General features: G+C 35.4%; 1 protein-coding gene across 3 annotated transcripts in view; it reads left to right on the top strand.

Annotated features, from left to right (window-relative positions):
• Positions 1-4,875: 4,875 nt before the first annotated feature.
• LOC127450729 (ADAMTS-like protein 3) overlaps positions 4,876-18,372 on the top strand; it is a 283,685-nt gene continuing 270,188 nt past the window's right edge. For all 3 annotated transcript variants that reach the window (XR_007899028.1, XR_007899027.1, XM_051715045.1), the window contains exons 1-2: positions 4,876-5,096; positions 5,432-5,554. Coding sequence is in view for 1 of the 3 variants with exons in the window: in XM_051715045.1 (XP_051571005.1) it covers positions 5,486-5,554 (69 nt within the window). In the remaining 2 variants the exon portion in view is untranslated. The remainder of the gene's footprint in view (positions 5,097-5,431; positions 5,555-18,372) is intronic.

Genomic DNA, 18,372 nt, shown 5'->3' with positions numbered 1-18,372 from the left:
GTGTTGCTACCTTGTGGACCCACTAATTAGTGCAAATAATTCCAGGCGCTTGCATACAGAGTACACGTGGTTAGAAAAATCGGCCATACACATTCAGTGTTCAAGTACTCTGCTGATGATGAAATTTGCAGCCTGAACGCCTTGTTTTTGATCACAAGAATTAAAGGCATAGTTCACTGAAAAAATGAAAAATCTCCCACCATTTACTCACCCTCATGACATCTCAGATTTACATTTATGCATTTGGCAGATGCTTTTATCCAAAGCAACTTACAGTGCCCTTATTACAGGGACAATCCCCCTGGAGGGACCTGGAGTTAAGTGCCTTGCTTAAGGACACAATGGTGGTGGCTGTAGGGATTGAACCAACAACCTTTTGCTTGCTAGTTCAGTGCTTTAGTCCACTACACCACAGATTTTCTCAGCTCTGTAGGTCCTCTGTAGAGCCGTAAAGCAACAAAAATCACATAAAGGCCGCATAAAAGCAATCCTTAATACTCCAGTTGTTAAATCCATATCGACTGAAGGGATATGATAGGTATGGGTGAGAAACAGATCAATGTTTAATATTACAGATCAAGTTTTTAGTATGAATTTTGGCGATTGCATTCTTCATGCATATTGCTACCTACTGGCCGGGGCTGGTCAAAGATTTATAGAAAAAAAGGACTTATTTATTGATCTGTTTCTCACCCACAACTATCATTTAACCACCGGAGTCTTATGGATTACTTTTATGCTGCCTTTATGTCTTTTTTGGACCTTCAAAGCTCTGGTCTCTATTCCCTTGCATTGTATGGACCTACAGCACCGAGATATTCTTCAAAAAAATAAAAAATAAAAAATAATAAAAAAAATAAAATGTGTTTGTGTTCAGCAGAAGAAAGAAAGTCACACACATCTGGGATGGCTTTCAGGAGTAGCTAATGGAGAAGAGATAAAATATTATAGATTCATAAAGATAGTATAAATATACTGTCAAACAGATAACAATTAGAAACACAACAAAAAGTAAAATGTTTTAGTTAAACTGGAAGAGAACATGTGCATCGCACAATGCAGCCACCATGGTCCAGTAATCGCAATCTCTGAAAAAAAAAAAAAAAAAAACATAGAAAAATTATTTCAAACATTATGTCAAATGGTGCAACAGATCTCTGATGCTATCAAATACATAATTTAGAATCTTAACCACTGAAATGTCTGCTGGTTTTGTAGTAGAGGAATTGCTTGCTAATATGGGGAAATTGTTGCAAGAATGAAAACAGTTGTAAGACTTTCTTAACAGCAGGGGGCGATAAGCGTCCACGAATTCACTCAAAATGAGAGTCTCTAACAGTGTCTGATTTAAAGGATTGTTTTACCTGTTATAAACAACAGTATTGCATTTATATATATATATATATATATATATATATATATATATATATATATATATATATATATATATATATATATTGTACTTTGTTGTTTGAAATAATAAGAATGGAAAATCTAAATTTGTTCCTATGTTTTCATTTAGAATTTTATTTTCATATGGCCCCCATTCAGATGACAGAACAGCTTTTATATGCTTTAAATAAAGAGTAAATAAAGAGTTAAATTTGTGTTCTTCAAATCCAAACGTCTTGCTGCTAGATCTTATAGAAGAATAATACTTAATGAACCTCAGAGATCCAGGAGCTCACTAATTGCCCCTTTAAAAGAACGAAAACATGGCGATTTCATTGCTCACTGTGACTTGAACCAAAGCAGGTGAAAGCATATCAAAGCCCCTCAGTACCAAACGCTACTCTACACTTCATAATAAACAGATAAGCTGTGCCTCAGTGAGCTCTTTGATCACTAGCAACAGCATATAGACTGATAAAAGCCGACAGGAAGCACTGGGCTGCTCTCTGGTATTATTCCAAAAAGGCCTATAATGATATTCAGTAAACACAGATTTGATGTTGAAACTAAGGTTTGCAGGCATAAACTTAGCAGTGTGCATACCAGACTGTGTGCTTTGATTGAAATAGAGGTAGGCATGCAGTAGGTGTCAAAGGCTCTTACAGTATATTGGCATTGTTATTACTAACATAATCAATCTTAGAACAAATATATACACACACAGATCAGCCATAACATTAAAACCACCTGCCCAATATTGTGTAGGTCCCCCTCGTGCCGCCAAAACAGCGCCAACCTGCATCTCAGAATAGCATTCTGAGATTCTATTCTTCTCACCGTAATTGTACAGAGTGGTTATCTGAGTTACCGTAGACTTTGTCAGTTTAAACCAGTCTGGCCATTCTCTGTTGACCTCTCTCATCAACAAGATATTTCCATCCACAGAACTGCCGCTCACTGGATGTTTTTTTTTTTTTTTTTTCTGAGTAAATTCTAAAGACTGTTGTGTTTGAAAATCCCAGGAGATCAGCAGTTACAGAAATACTCAAACCAGCCCATCTGGCACCAACAATCATCCATGCGATTATTAAAGAATGGCCAGACTGGCTTGAACTGACAAAGTTTACAGTAACTCAGATAACCGCTTTGTACAACTGCGTTGAGAAGAATAGAATCTCTGAAAGCTATTCTGAGATGCGAGTTGGTGCTGTTTTGGCGGCACGAGGGGGACCTACACAGTATTAGGCAGGTGGTTTTAATGTTGTGGCTGATCGGTGTGTGTGTGTGTGTATATATATATATATATATATATATATATATATATACATACTGTATATCAGTGACTAGTAACTAGTAACATAAGCAATCAAAGAGTAGGCTGTAGGCAACAAATGAACAAGATGCACTAAATGTGTAATTATTTTGAGGATTTGCTTGTTTTTATTCATATAATGAAACATTAACATTATTTTACATTATTATTTATTATGCGTTAGTTATATTATTTTAAATGTATATGTGTAATAAATGTATATTATTAAATCAAATACAGTGTCCCCAAATAGTATTAAGACACAAAAGCCACACTTAAAAATGTATGTCATTGCATTAGATAACAAAATATCAAGGTGTCGGGCAAATAATGATATTAGACCTTTTCTCAGAACAAACTTCACTTTTCTGAGCCATTTTTGCAATAAGGCCTAATTTTAACCAACTGATCCCAAATGGATTTTTAGTGTATGTGTGAAGTCACTTACCTTTAAGTTCATACAGGTGTCCTAGTAGAGTAACCACAGATGTAGTTCAAGATTTACATGTTCCACTTTTGACAACCACAAAGTGTCCAAATACTTTTTAAATCTAAATTTGAACAGTTTCTTAAATGGTTTTAGAATTTTAAACCTTGAAATCTCATATTAGTAAAATGTTTTGCTTTAAAAACTTGTTTGTATCTTGTGCAACTTGTTTTGATGTTTTGTTATCTAATGTGGTTGCATTATAACATTTTTAGTGTGGCTTAACTGTCTACGTATACTTTTGGGGGTCACCTTTGCTGTATATTTAAATTTATTTGCTGAATAGATAGAAAAATCACACTAAATATGAACACTCAATATTGTAGCCTACCAATTAGTAGGGTGAAATAACAACACGTCCTGATGTTTTACTTTTACTGTTCTTATTATTTTCAATTATGATTCTCACAAGTCATGACTGTAGCTAATAGACTACAGTATATTATTTAGCTGCATTATATTAATAGGCCCGCTCTTATACAATGATTTTGGTAACACTTTACAATAAGGTTCCAATCATTAAAGGAATAGTTCACCACAAAAAGAAAATTCTCTGATCATTTTCTCACCCTCATGCCATACCAGATTGTTTGACTTTCTTTCTTCTGCAGAACAAAAACGAAGATTTTAAGAAATATATCTCAGCTTTGTAGGTCCATACAATGCAAGTGAATGGTGGCCAGAACTTTGAAGGTCCAAAAAGCATATAAAGGCAGCATAAAAGTAATCCATATGACTCCAGTGGGTTAATATATATACATCTTCAGAAGTGATATGATGGGTGTAGGTAAGCAGACCAATATTTAAGTCCTTTTTACTATAAATTCTCCTCCCTGCCCGATATGCATGAAGAGTGCGAACCGCCCAAAAAAAAAAAAAAAAAAAAAAATAACATGTGAAAGTGAAAGTAAAAGTGGAGATTTATAGTAAAAAAGGACTTAAATATTGATCTGTCTCTCACCCACACCTATCATATCACTACTGTAGATATGGATTTAACAACTGGAGTCATATGGGTTACTTTTTTGGTGCCTTTATGTGCTTTTTGGACCTTCGAGGTTCTGACCACCATTCACTTGCATTGTATAGAGCTACAGATCTGAAATATTCTTCAAAAATCTTTGTGTTCAGAAGAAGATAGAATAGTCGTAGGATGGCATCCAATAACAATAGTTGATGCATTAGGTATCATGAACTAACAATGAACAATACATTTATTTACAGCATTGTTTTCCTTTGTTAATGTTAGTTAATATTAGTTAATGTAACATTAACAAATGTTAACATATACAACTTTTAATTTTTAATAGATGCATTACTATATGTTGAAATTAACATTAACAAAGATTATTAAATGTAAACGTATTGTTCATTGTTAGTTCATGTTGACGTATGTTGTTAACTAATGTTAACAAATGGAACCATATTGTAAAGTGTTACCATGAGTTTTATTAAATGTTCTGTATATTTATCAGCACGAATTAAAGACAGTACAATAAACGCTCGATGTAAATACCATTGCACACATAATGTTACACATATTGCAAAGGGGCGTCCGTCAACTGAACGCGCATCGGTCGCTTGCGGTGCAGCTCCGTGGACGGAAGCGTCCTAGTTGCGTCGCGTCTAGTGTGGAGACGCCTTGTGGACCATCCGCTCTCAGCACATGAACTTCTGTCAGCTCAGTATTCAGCACGCAGCCGGAGGACGCGCAGCACTGAGGATAAACTCAAAGTTATTCTACAACCATTCTCACTGCATTCATCCTTAACATATACATGAGCGCTGTAAATCTACGCGAGTGAATATAATCGGGGCTGGTGCGGTTTTTATTTTTATTTTTTGGTGCGGCGCTCGCGATTAATGGATTAAAATGTGAATCTGTGAGTTTACTTTGCAGCAAAGGTAAGAGCTGACCATATGGACGTATGTCTTTTTAAAGCTTACATATGACATGCACTGCTGTAGAAATGATCCACAAACCATATTACACTGTATTCTTAGTGCTGTTGCATTATGCATGGAGGGATACCTGAGAAAGATGCTTATTTTCTTGTAAGTCAAAACTCGCATACCTGCCTTTACAGTAATAAAGTAAATCATACCACTACATTGCACATTCAATCCAGAATCAGCAGTCTACCTCAGAGGTGAATTTGTCATGATAAATATAATTCATACTGCAGCATCTTGAATGACTCTCTCTCTCTCTCTCTCTCTCTCTCTCTCTCTCTCTCTAGGCTGATATCTGACTGACATCATTCAGCAGGCAGGTCTAAAACAGGATTTTAAAGATGGAGTTCTGGGTTTTACCTGTAAGCAGGGTCATCTTCACGTTGACGCTAATGTCATCCATGGTTCAGGTATGATAAATGTCAAACATTATTTTTGTGGAGCAAAACCCCTCACATCAATAAAACCAGAGTATGTCTACGCTGCAAAAAATGCTGTGAATTGATATTATAATCCTGCCTACTAGCTGCCATAATTTTACATCTATTTTTACAGCTGACACTCTAAGAATTTTATGACAACTAAACCGTATAGGTTACTCTGATTTCACAATGCACAACACAAGAAAATTGCATGTTTTTTTAAATAAATGTTCATCAAGGAAATAACTGTTCAGCGCATCGCAATATTATTTTTCCCCCTTTATAATTTAATAAAGATCAGTGGTAGTTTATTTTATTTTAATTTTTTTTATGAAAGACTATATCATTTGTGTACTCTAACATAAAATATTGGCACATATTGTATACTGTGTGTATACAAGTGTAAGTCAAATATTAAACTAGTTACATTATGACACTGGCTGTAAGATTTATTTAACCAAATGTAACATTAATCACCATAATGGTGGCATCAAATTATCCAAGGGCTTATGGATTTCCACCACTGTAGAATTCCATAATGCAGCATGATCTGGTCAATTTTGTTTGTTTCACAGCCATTTGCTGTGGAAATTACTTAAACATGTGTTACAGAAACTTGTACATTTCTGAATACAGCATTTTATTTTAACTGATAAATGGTAACTGTTAATCTCATAAAATTCTGGCAATATTTAACAGTGTATAAATATCAGAATGTGTACAGACTTGTTCAAGTTCTCATAATTCTCATAATTGTATATGTTTATACTTTTGATATTTGTTATATTTTATACACCTTTTATACAGAATGTATTATTATAAATGTGTGCATTAGAAGTCACAAATTATCCAACTTTCACTGGTCACAAAAGGAGTTTGCATTGCACCCCACACTGCAAAAAATAATTTTCTAACTGAGTATTTTTGTCTTATTTTTTGTTAAAAATACTAAACTTAAAGGAATATTCTGGGTTCAATACAAGTTAAGCTTAATCGACAGCATTTGTGGCTTTATGTTGATTACCACAAAAATTCATTTTGACTTGCCCCTTCTTTTCTTAAAAAATGTATTTTTTATTTTTTTTATTTCGCTGGTGCTTGACGGAGAAGGTGCCGGAGAAGAACCTCCACTGACCCGATTAGCACCTTGCGCAGGCAATTCCGCCAAACCCATTTGCGCCTACACTTAGCGCACACTTACATGAAAATTCCAATACTTCATGGCCATGCCTATTGACTTTGCACTTATGAGTTAAGGCATTGTGCTGCGCTTAGCGAATATTTTTATGGACTGGCCCCATTAACTTCCAATGTAAGTGCCTCAATGTAACACAGATTTGTGCTTTTTTTTGTTTTGTTTTTTTAAAAAGGTCGAAATTAATTTTTGTGGTAATCAACATTATGCCACAAAAGCTGAATATTCCTTTAAGACAAGAAATTACTTGAGAAGCAGAATGACATAAGATAATTCTTTCAGTTTGTAGGTCTCACAGAGACTTCTAACAAAATTTAGTAGGGTTTATGCTTTGGCAAATATTTTTTTCTTGTTATAAATATAAACGTTACTAAATTTTGTTAGGTGTATCTAAAAACAAGAACAAATATGGTAAAAATTTAGAAAAAAAAAAAAGGTTCCATTCGTTAACATTAGTTAATGCATTAGGTATCATGAACTAACAATGAACAATATATTTTTTACAGCATTTATTTATCTTTGTTAATGTTAGTTAATAAAAATACAATTCTCCATTGTTCATTCAAGTTAACTAATATACAGCTTTTGATTTAAAAAATGTATTAATATATTTTGAAATGAACATTAACCAAGATTAATAAATGCTGTAAAAGTATTGTTCATTGTTAGTTCATGTTAACTAATGTTAACAAATGGAACCTTATTATAAGAGTTACCAAAAATATCTTGTCATTTTTCTTCTCAAGTAAAGGAATGTTTAGATATATGACTGGAAAACTAGACAAAAATACTTAGTACAAAAAATATTTTTTTGCAGTGCATCCATTGAATTAGGGACGCAATGTTAATAATCTCTGTTTGACCGTCACTTAGAAATGATCCCAAAATAAAAACTAAAACTAACAATATTTAATCTGTATCTACTTATTAGCTATCACATTTTAGAATTTTGTTGTTTGGGAGTAAACATTGAACCTTAAGCGTGTTTGGAACAGCAACTGCTGCAAGATTAAGTCACACGGTTCAACTTGGGGTGTATTTACAGATCAAATCAAATATTCTGTTTAAGCTTCTGCACCTATTGCTAAACGTCACAGATCTTTTCGATCAGCATTCTCTCTTACAGCCTCTCAATTCATTTTATAGTCACGCACATTGCTAGTCCAGAGGGAACAGTTGAGTGTTTCCTTCTTTTTTTGTAAGAAACTGGACACAGGGGAGCTGTTATATATAGAGGATGGTGTGGATCATAATGGAAGAGCTGGCATGGACAATGTTGCCAGCCTAATCTGTTACAATAGGGCCACTCGATAACAGCAATTTCCACCAGAGAGCTGCCACCTGAAGTGGTCAGATCTCTTTGTCCTGTGTGCTGGTACATAAATAACAACAGCTGAAACCCAAGTCCTGCCTTTGTGGGATTCTGCTGAGGCTGAATAGAACTAGAAGGACGGAGTTGAGAGCAGGTACCAGCAGTGCTCTATGGGATAAGGTTACAACTGGCCACATTGAGCACCATACACCATTTGGCTAATGTCATTCAATGTACTGTAGTTTGTGCGAACATGTGAGAGCTGACAGACAGCACCAGCTCTCCCTCTTTACCCCATATTTTGTCACGTACAGTACCTGACCATTAAAATGATCATTTCCATTTTGCTTACTTAAAGGGATAGTTCACCCCAAAATGAAAATTCTCTCATCATTAACTCACACTCATGCCATCCAGATGTATATGACTTTCTTTCTTTTGCAGAACACAAACAAAGATTTTTAGAAGAATTTCTCAGCTCTGTTGCACTCAATGCAAGTGAATGATGACTAGACTTTTGAAGCTCCAGAAATCACATAAAGGCAGCATAAAAAATAATCCATAAGAATCCAGTGGTTAAATCCATATCTTCAGAAGTGATTTGATAAGTGTAGGTGAGAAACAGATCAATGTTTAAGTCATTTTTTCTATAATTCTACCATAAATCTTCACTTTTTATAATGAATTTATAGTGAAACAGGACTTTGATCTGCTTCTCACCCACACTTGTCTTATTGCTTCTAAAGATATGGATTAAACCACTGGAGTTCCTTTTATGCTGACTTTATGTGATTTTTGGAGCTTCAAAGGTCTGTCCACCATTCACTTGCATGATGAGAGAATAAACATTTTGGGGTGATCTATCCCTTTAAGCAGGTGATTCCAGCCATCCATCTTGGAAAGAACAGGTTCCTGCTTCAGTCCAAATTGAAATTTGATGTGCATTTATCCAGTCTCCATTAAAACTCTTTGCAGTAATCTCTCAGAATAATATTTGTTCTATGGGCTAAACACTTTGGCTTGATTTACAAGCGTTTGGGAGCCACCGCTGGGACTCCTTAAGAAGCCGTGAGTTTCAGCACTGAAAATCAAATGGAGTCAAACAGGTGTTTTCACTACGCTTTTCCCACATCTCCGACTTTCCTGATTTTTGTTTTAGAGAGTGGCTCTGCCCTTTAACTTCTCTTTGGCAGTCCTCCGGTTGGCCTTCTGCTAGACACACATGCAGTATAGAGACTCGGTCTTCTCATCTTGACGGCGTCACTTTCACATTAAATGATTTTACAGGGTGAAGTTATGTTAGATCTGGGATTTGTCCTGTAGATTTATTTAATTTTGTTCTACCTTATAATGTTATTCATGGTCTTGATGTAGATAACTGAAGGAACCAAACATGAGTCTGATTAAGTCACAAGGACTCGTTTGAATCAAGGTATTAATGTACGCTTTTTTTGTTAGTGCTTTATCTGTGTTCAGTGTTATTCCAGAAACATACTTTACACCAGTGGTTGGGGGGGTGGGTGCAATGTTAAATGTAAATAATAAAATACAACTAACCATATAATCACGCATAGTTAGGGTAGCAAAAATACTCTTGTTAACTTTTCAAAGGGAGAGGAAAACCCTTCCCATATCCTTTGTTATTGGTGCCAAAGGCCATCCGTCCAATCAAACTTTATAATAATTTATAATTTATAATTATAATAATTATAATAATAATAATTTATAATTTTCTTTATTTATCACACATTATACATTTGCACATATACAGTGAAATTCTTCTTTTTCACATATCCCAGCTAGGCTGGGGTCAGAGTGCAGGGTCAGCCATGATACGGCACCCCTGGAGCAGATAGGGTCAAGGGCCTTGCTCAAGGGCCCAACAGTGGCATCTTGGCGGTGCTGGGGCTTGAACCCCCGACCTTCTGATCAGTAACCCAGAGCCTGAACCGCTGAGCCACCACTGCCCCGAAGGCAGGGTTTAAGGCAGGGTTTAGGGCAGGGTTTAAGGCAGGGTTTAGGGCAGGGTTTAGGGCAGGGTTCTTCAATAAGCCCGCAAGAGGCAAATGTTTGGCCCACGCTACAGGCCTATTCACACCAAATCCGTGACAAGAGTCCGTAAAAAAAAAAAAAAAAAAAGCAATTTCACCCCCTGTATCGTTGGTGGCGCTGTTGCTGTTCTACAAACATTTATACCAGTCTCCTGCCCGCACCTTCAGCTGTTAGAGATTAATACTGAATGATGTTAAAGCATTTATTTACCTAATTTGGTATAACTGTTTCATTATGTTCTTTCCATAGTGTTAATGCATTCTGAGGAGTACATAATCTGTTTTATTATGCGAGTGAAATGAGTAAAGAGTGCTGTTGCATAAATATATGTCCTATGTATATTTGCACATGTATTTTGCTACAAGTATATACCAAATGGACTCCCAATCCCAACTAGTCTTTTTATAATGTCTGGATTAATACCTGGCTCTGGATAATATAACACAAGTTACTGTCATACAAATACATGTGCAAATTGTGCACATTAAGAATAACATGTATACAGTATAAAATATGATGCATAATTTTTTAAGTAATATATAAGAAAACACTGGCTCATGGTCTTTTCTTTATAGAAATTATTGCAATACTTAGTTATATTATCCTTGCCATAAAAATAGGAGTGTGGTTCTGCAGTTCGTTTGTGTACAGTAAAATATTGCATGTAAAAAGTTTTTTTGTTTTTTTGCATGCTACATGCTTAGCTTAGTGCAAACAAATTGCCAAACCTCACTGCTATTTTTAATGCCATGAGAATATAACAGGCACAGTGATATACATATTAAATAATGCATATTAAGACAAAACACCATAAGCAGACTTTTTTTTCTCCCAATTTGGAATGCCCAATTCCCAATGTGCTTTTTTAAGTCCTTGTGGTCACGTAGTAATTCGCCTCAATCTGGGTGGTGGAGGATGAATCTCAGTTGTCCGCGTCTGAGACCGTCAACCCGCTCATCTTATCACGTGGCTTGTTGAGTGCGTTGCCACGGAGACATAGCGTGTGTGGAGGCTTCACGCCATCCACCGCGACATCCATGCTCAACTCACCACATGCCCCACCGAGAACGAACCACATTATAGCGACCACGAGGAGGTTAACCCATGTGACTCTACCCTCCCTAGCAACTGGGCCAATTTGGTTGCTTAGGAGACCTGGCTGGAGTCACTCAGCATGCCCTGGGATTCAAACTAGCGAACTAGCGAACTCCAGGGGTGGTAGCCAGCGTATTTTACCACTGAACTACCACTTAACCTAAACCCTAACCCTAATCGAAATCCTACCCCTACCCCTAAACCTACCCGTACCTCAACTCAATATCAGCAGATGTGAATCTTGTGAAAATTTTGCATAACAACATGTAATTACAAAATAAATACTTTGTATTGAATGAATTTTAATGTAAGTACATAGTAGTTAAAGAACCAGTTGAGAACCACGGCCCAGAAAGGAAAACTGAACATACAAGAAGACAATTTACTCTACTGCCAGCTCACCATGCGGCTAAGCTGAGAATCCAGTGCATACTTGCTTATGTATGTCATGAACTGCACTGTGACACATTTTAGAATGCAATAAAGTGACAAATTGAGCTTGCATAGCTATAAGCGTTTGCATTCACATACTTGCGTAGAGTATTTTTTAGAGATTTCGTGCATTTTGGCAAAATGTTTGAGTTCACTTGTTTGGATAAATCAGTACTTAACACATTATGTCAACTGTGCAATCTTTATATGAGTGCTTTTATTCTGCAGTGTAAGAAAGCACTTATTTCTTCTTCCTCAAAATCCTCCAGATCATTTTTTTTCTAAATGCAAAATATTGAGAAACTCAGAGGTTAACTGAGTACCGTAACAATTACGGACCAGATTGGATTTTGAAATAGTAATTCTTGCTTGGATTATACCATAGATTATGACAAGCGGATGTTGCATTAACCTCATGCCTGATTGTTTTTTAGTATATATTGGGTTTTCAAGGGTATTGATATTTTCAAGTGCTCAATTGAAGCCACTTTTTTCAATGTCACAATCTCCTCACTTTTAGGCTGTTCACTTTTTCCATTTTTCCATTTTTTTCCCCCACCCAGTTTACAGATTCAGAAACACTAGAGTGAAGGATCACACTGTAGGCGGACTAACAAATGAGCCTATTGTTTTCCCTGCCTTAGACAGGAAATACATGCCAAAATGCTCTTTCTAGCACATTGTTAAGTTTTAGAATTATTTTTGAGGTGGTTTTCACCTCATTATATTGACTGTAGAGAGAAGAGAGGAAATGATGTGGGGGTGAATGGGGTAGGGACATGATGCAGGCTGGATTCAAAGCTTCATCTGCCACATGAACACATCTTTTAATCAAATCATATATGTAGCAATAAGTCAGAGTCGTGACGTTGAAATTAGTCCATTTGCTCCTGACATGTTCAGCTGTGGTGCTCATGTAGGTGACAAGGGTTGGGGTCTGGCCTGTGATGTGCCTCGATCCCATTGACCCATTCAAGTTGCAGGAACCTCATAAGTGACTGATCTACGATCTACATAGCTAGCAAAATTGTGCATACCAATATCACACATTCAGGAGAGGCCACATTTGATTTCAGTAGAGTTGGATGTTAGCGTGTTGCTAAGCTAATGACACAATACTTTAATAAGCATAAAAATACATTATAATGATACATTTTACTTAGATTAAACAATTTTTATTGATATTTTTCAGGATTTAAGAATTTATAAATATGTTTATAATTGACATTTCTCTAGCTTTAAAGGATACATGTAATGCTGCCTTAAAGAAGGTATATTAGAAGGTGGCATAATTATGCTGCTTACATTGTGGAACAGCCTTTTCATTATAAATGAGCCTTTAAAATGCAGTTTACGTAGGCAGCTGATTAGACTTTGGAACAGAGCCAGTTATGAGTTATCAATGGTGAACAGTCAAAAGAACAACAGCTTTATCTCTTGTGTGATTGCTAATTAGCACTCAACAGATGCTATTCAGTGCATGTGAGGAGAGACTCTGATATTTATATGTCTGTGATTGAACCTGCTGTGTTGATTATGGTGTAAAGTTTGTCATGGAGGTGTCAGAGGCAGTGCAATGAAAGCTTTGCTCTGTCAGTGTTGTTGTATTGTGGGTTCAGAGACACTATGGCTGAGCTCCAGTCTATTTGAACAGCTGACACTTAAAGCAGAGACAAAGAAACTGGCTCCAGATCGCATCATCGCTGTAAGCCACGGGAATGGGTTGTGTGAGTTTCAAGTGTGTACTTGTTTGTGTGTATATTTGTTCATCAAGGATGAACAAGTATGCCACAGTGGCCTCAATAAGGTATTTGGACGCTTAAGCCACACTTAAAAATGTCTTAATGGGTTGTGTGCTAATATATCGAAATCTTATTTAGATAACAAAATATCAAATTGCATTTATTGTAGGCAAACGGAAGATAGCACAAGCACACTTTAAAAATATGTTTGTTTTAAATGATAAACCAGTACATATAACTTAGTGGAACATGTATGTGCAGTACTTAATGTGATGAACTACACCTGTGGTTATTCTGCTTGGGCACCTGTATGAACTTGAGAGGATTAGAGCTCATACATCCACTAAAAATTACCTTTTCGACCATTGGTTTAAAGTGCAAGTGGGCAAAAATAGCTAAGAAAGTAATGTTCTAAGAAAAGATGTAGTATCATTTGTTTGCAGATGCCACTTGGTTTGATCATCTACTGCAATGAAATTCATAGATTTTTAAGTGTGACTTCAGTGTCCAAATACTTTTTGTAGCACTGTAAATTAATAACATGTTTTTTTTTTTTTTTTATTATTATTTTATTTATTTTTTTATTTGGAGTGTTGTATGTTTTAGTTCTTTATACAGCTCAAAACACACTATATTATATTTATCCAAATGGTGCCTGTTAAATTTTGATGTTATCTTGTATCTGTGGAGAACATTGTAGTGTTGTGCATGTCTTTGATTTTATCATGCAATCTAGATTTCTGAGGATTTCTGGAATTTTTTTTGGACAGTCCTGCCGTGGTTTATATATACATATTTATATATACTGTATATATATATATATATTTCTTCTATTTTACTGTCTACCTACACCTCATGCCTATGGTTGGATCATAGCCATTCTGATATTTAGTACAACAGCACAATTTGAAATGTGATATTGCTTTCATACAACAGTTCTGCAAACAAAAAGTTAATATCGATTAAAGGGCGGTCATACTAGACTTTGAGCTAAATTATTTCGGACAGGATATGATGTCATGCGTGAGGGCTTCTGGTTTTCATAAAGGATAAATCATAAATAACAAATAGTATCATTTTCAAAAGGTTAAAATTCACCGTCTACTCACTTTAATGCAACAATAACAAAAACATGCAGCTTTGAAATATGTATCCTTTGAATTGTGCCAAGAGGTTAATCTGTGACGCTTCTATCTTCTATGGTCACACGTCTTTTGTCATTAGAATTCACAGGTCAGAGTTCACAAAAATTCTTCACATGATCTGTGTTTCCATTTTCCACGTTCAGATGTGTTTCATTGGGAGTGACTGGAGCACAAATTATTTTGAACACAATATTTTAAACATTTTAAACACATTTCAATATTTTAAACACAATATGGCCAGTTATTTTCTTTCTAGTTTTTCTCTAATCAAAATGGTTCCAAATGAAGCCAAAGCAGAATCAACCTTTGCATGTTGCAGAGTGCCACACAGTCTGACACTTACAAGCGGGGTGATGCAAACAGTGAAGCGTCCCAGTGCATTTATACATTATAAATATCTGCACTCTTGGAATGCCAGTCATGTCCAATCAGATTAGCGGCCCGGAACTAAACTGTTATATAATTAAACAGTTAAAAATAAACAAACATGATTTTATAAACTGTAACAGATTGAAAAAACCCATAACAACTACATTTGAAGCAGTGTTATTATAGTTAAAATAAAAACTAACTAAAACCATTTTTTGTTAACTAAAATAAAAATACAAACTCAAATTATTTGAAAAAAACTAAAATACTTACAAATTTAAAATTATCTTGAATTCATTTCAGTTTAAGTTTTGGGCAAAGTAGGACACTTTTGGAAATTGTACATTTCTTGGCACTTTTAATTATGATCCAAACACACATAACCTGACATTATACCTTTGAAGAAAGCTTAGGATGTCTTCTACCTTAGACAAAACCAGAAATGAAGAAATTCTTAATACTGAGAAGTAGAACTTTTGAAGACCCTCTTTTGACCAAATCCCAGAGGAAAAAATATTCTCTAGAAAATATCTGCAAAGTATTTAGAATTAATTTTGTTCAATTTTCTGTACCGTTGCTTTTCCCACCGGTGGTCATGAAATGAGCTCTGCCACACATCCCAATGTAAAAATCATCAATTTAAAACCCCATAACCTCAAAAAAAAAAAAAAAAAAAAAAAAAAAACAGAGAGAGAGATTTTGCCCAAAAAGGACAACTTATTATTTACTCACCTTCATGCCATCCCAGATGTATTTGATTTTCTTCCTTCTGCTGAACACAAAAAAAGATATTATAAGAATATCTCAGCTCTGTAGATCCATACAACACGAGTCAACAGGGTCCAAAGCTTTGAAGCTCTAAAAAGCACATAAAGGCAACATAAAGTAATCCTTAAATAGTTTAATTCATGTCTTCTGAATAAATCTAATCGGTTTTGGGTGAGAACAGACCAAAATATAACTCCTTTTTCACTATAAATCTCGCAACTGCAGTCTACAGGAAAGATCGCCAATGAGACTGCTGAAGTCAAGATTTAGAGTAAAAAAGGATGCTACCTTTATATGCTTTTTGGAGTGTCAAGGTTTTGTACCGTGGTGACTTGCATTGTATGGAACAACAGAGCTGAGGTATTCTTCTAAAAATCTTATTTTGTGTTCTGCAGAAGAAAGAAAGTCAGACACATCTGGGATGGCATGAGGGTGAGTACATTTTAAGAGATTTTTCATTTTTGGTGAACTATCCATTTAATTATTTACTTCCCAAAGATTAGTTAAGAAATTATTTATAATCATCTAAGGAAATTCATATGGATACAATGGGGATCAAGTTTAATTGTACTCATATTCAGCCTGTGTTATAAAATTCGCAACATTTGCAAACCAAATTAAACACGACAATACAAATAGATAGAGGTAACAACAAGACTGCCCTGAGAAATGTAATAATGTTAGACATTTTTAAATGATACCAGTAAATGCATTACATTTGACAGCCAAGAAAAATACTAAAACTAATATAACTAAAACTAAAATAAAAACTAACTAAACGGAAACTGAGAAAATGAAAACTAAACGAAAACTAACAGACAAACAGTGAAAACTAACGAAAACTAAAAATAATTTGGAATGACAGATTGATATTAAATAGAAATAAAAACTAAGTAAAAAATCCAAAACTATAATAACACTGATTTGAACAAACCCACTTACCCTAACTTCTGTGCAAAACTCATCATGCTCCTTTTGTGCTAAGGACACTAATGATAGCCTACCTCAAATCATGGTCTGAGGTGTTTCAGTGATCTGACTTACAATTTTCTTCCTGCCAGATCATAAAATATGTAAAATAATTCCAAAACTTACACTGCAAGAAGGGACCTGAACCATATCTAGGGAACAGAATATCATAGAGACTTGGGGTGGGTTCTTTTGACTTTTGCTGGTAAGCAACCACTTAACAACCACCTAGAACACCATCACAACCACATAACAATGTCCTTAAAACTACACGGAACACCTTAGCAACTGCATAGCAACTTGCATAAACCACTCACATTTTGTTTTTTTTTGTTTTTTCCAGAAAAGGTAAAATTCTAGTTCTAATTAATTTTTTATTTTATTTTTATTTTTTGTAACTTTAACATCAACCTTTTATCGTGTAATATCTACTGATGGTGCCAAGGGTGTTAACTTTCTGATTTATATAGCCATCCAGAGCCATAAATACACAGCTGCTTTTAATTACAATTTTACTTATAAAGCCTTAAATCAAAGCAATGTATAAACATGTTACTCTTAGACAGTCTTACCCCCGAGTGTAGTGCAATCATTATGAAATAAATCAGTGGATCCCCTGTGCTGATCTCTAACTTTACCCACATTGAGTTAGCAGCAGGAGTGGTTGTAAAGAGGCACAAAGTAGCACTGAACTATCTTAAAGAAATGCATCAAGTTTAAATAAAACTTAAGTTCTTGTGAAAAGGTTCATTGTTGGACAGATAAAGGAGGAAGCGGGAGCTGGTTTACACATTCCAAACCAAACGTGTCAGCTGTGAGTCAGATTTTATTCACAACAGCAGAAAATCGCTTTCCAGCGTAAGTCAAACAAAGACTGTGTTTCAGCATAAATTAAATCATAGTCCAGCTTTTCAGAGTGTAAACTAAAATAGTCTTGGTTACAGACATGCAGTCTCAGATGTGTCACTCTCTCCTCTCTCTGTGTACTCGGCCAGTTTTTACCTACCCTGTCTCCCACTGTCAACAAAGAAACAGTAATTAGCAGCAATTCATCTCAGGTAGGTGTCCTTACCACTTTCTCTCTCCCCAGACGGGCACTCGACCACGCCCTCACCTCCACAGTTCTATTTACTGTATTTACAGTAATGCACTGACAATGAAAGTCAACAGAAGTGTGAAGTTAATTTGAAAAAAAAAAAAAAATTCTGATACAGTGGAATTGCTGACCAACATTGTCTGTACAAAGTTATATCCTATAACCTACATCTTTAAACTCATGTCAGCAACTTTTGCATAATACTTGCAAGAATACAAAAAAGGGAAGTGACATTACTATCCGCAAAGAATGCAAGGTGCCAGTGTTCATGTGAAACACATGTTCATTCAAAAGTTTATCCACCTAGAAATGTTGAAAAAATGTATTATGATTGTGAAAAATGGGTGATACAAATCCGAACGGAGGTGGTTGGATGGATGGGGTTAAAAAGTAAGAGGCTTTCATGATGTCACCAGGAAAGTTGTTTCAGAGGCAATATTACATTTTGGTTAAAGATTACAAAGAATGTTTTGTACCGATGAATTGTACTCAATAAGACCAGGAACATACATTAAAGTAATAAAAAATTCTATCATTTCTAATTTTTATGTCTTTTCAAACATGTATCATGTCACTCGAAGTTGTGTCGATGTAGTGACACTAGGGGTCACACTTGGGAGCCCGAGACACC

Source organism: Myxocyprinus asiaticus, chromosome 2, assembly GCF_019703515.2.
Source record: "Myxocyprinus asiaticus isolate MX2 ecotype Aquarium Trade chromosome 2, UBuf_Myxa_2, whole genome shotgun sequence".
In the NCBI taxonomy this organism is placed as follows: Eukaryota; Metazoa; Chordata; class Actinopteri; order Cypriniformes; family Catostomidae; genus Myxocyprinus; species Myxocyprinus asiaticus.
This window is presented reverse-complemented; position numbering and strand designations above follow the sequence as displayed.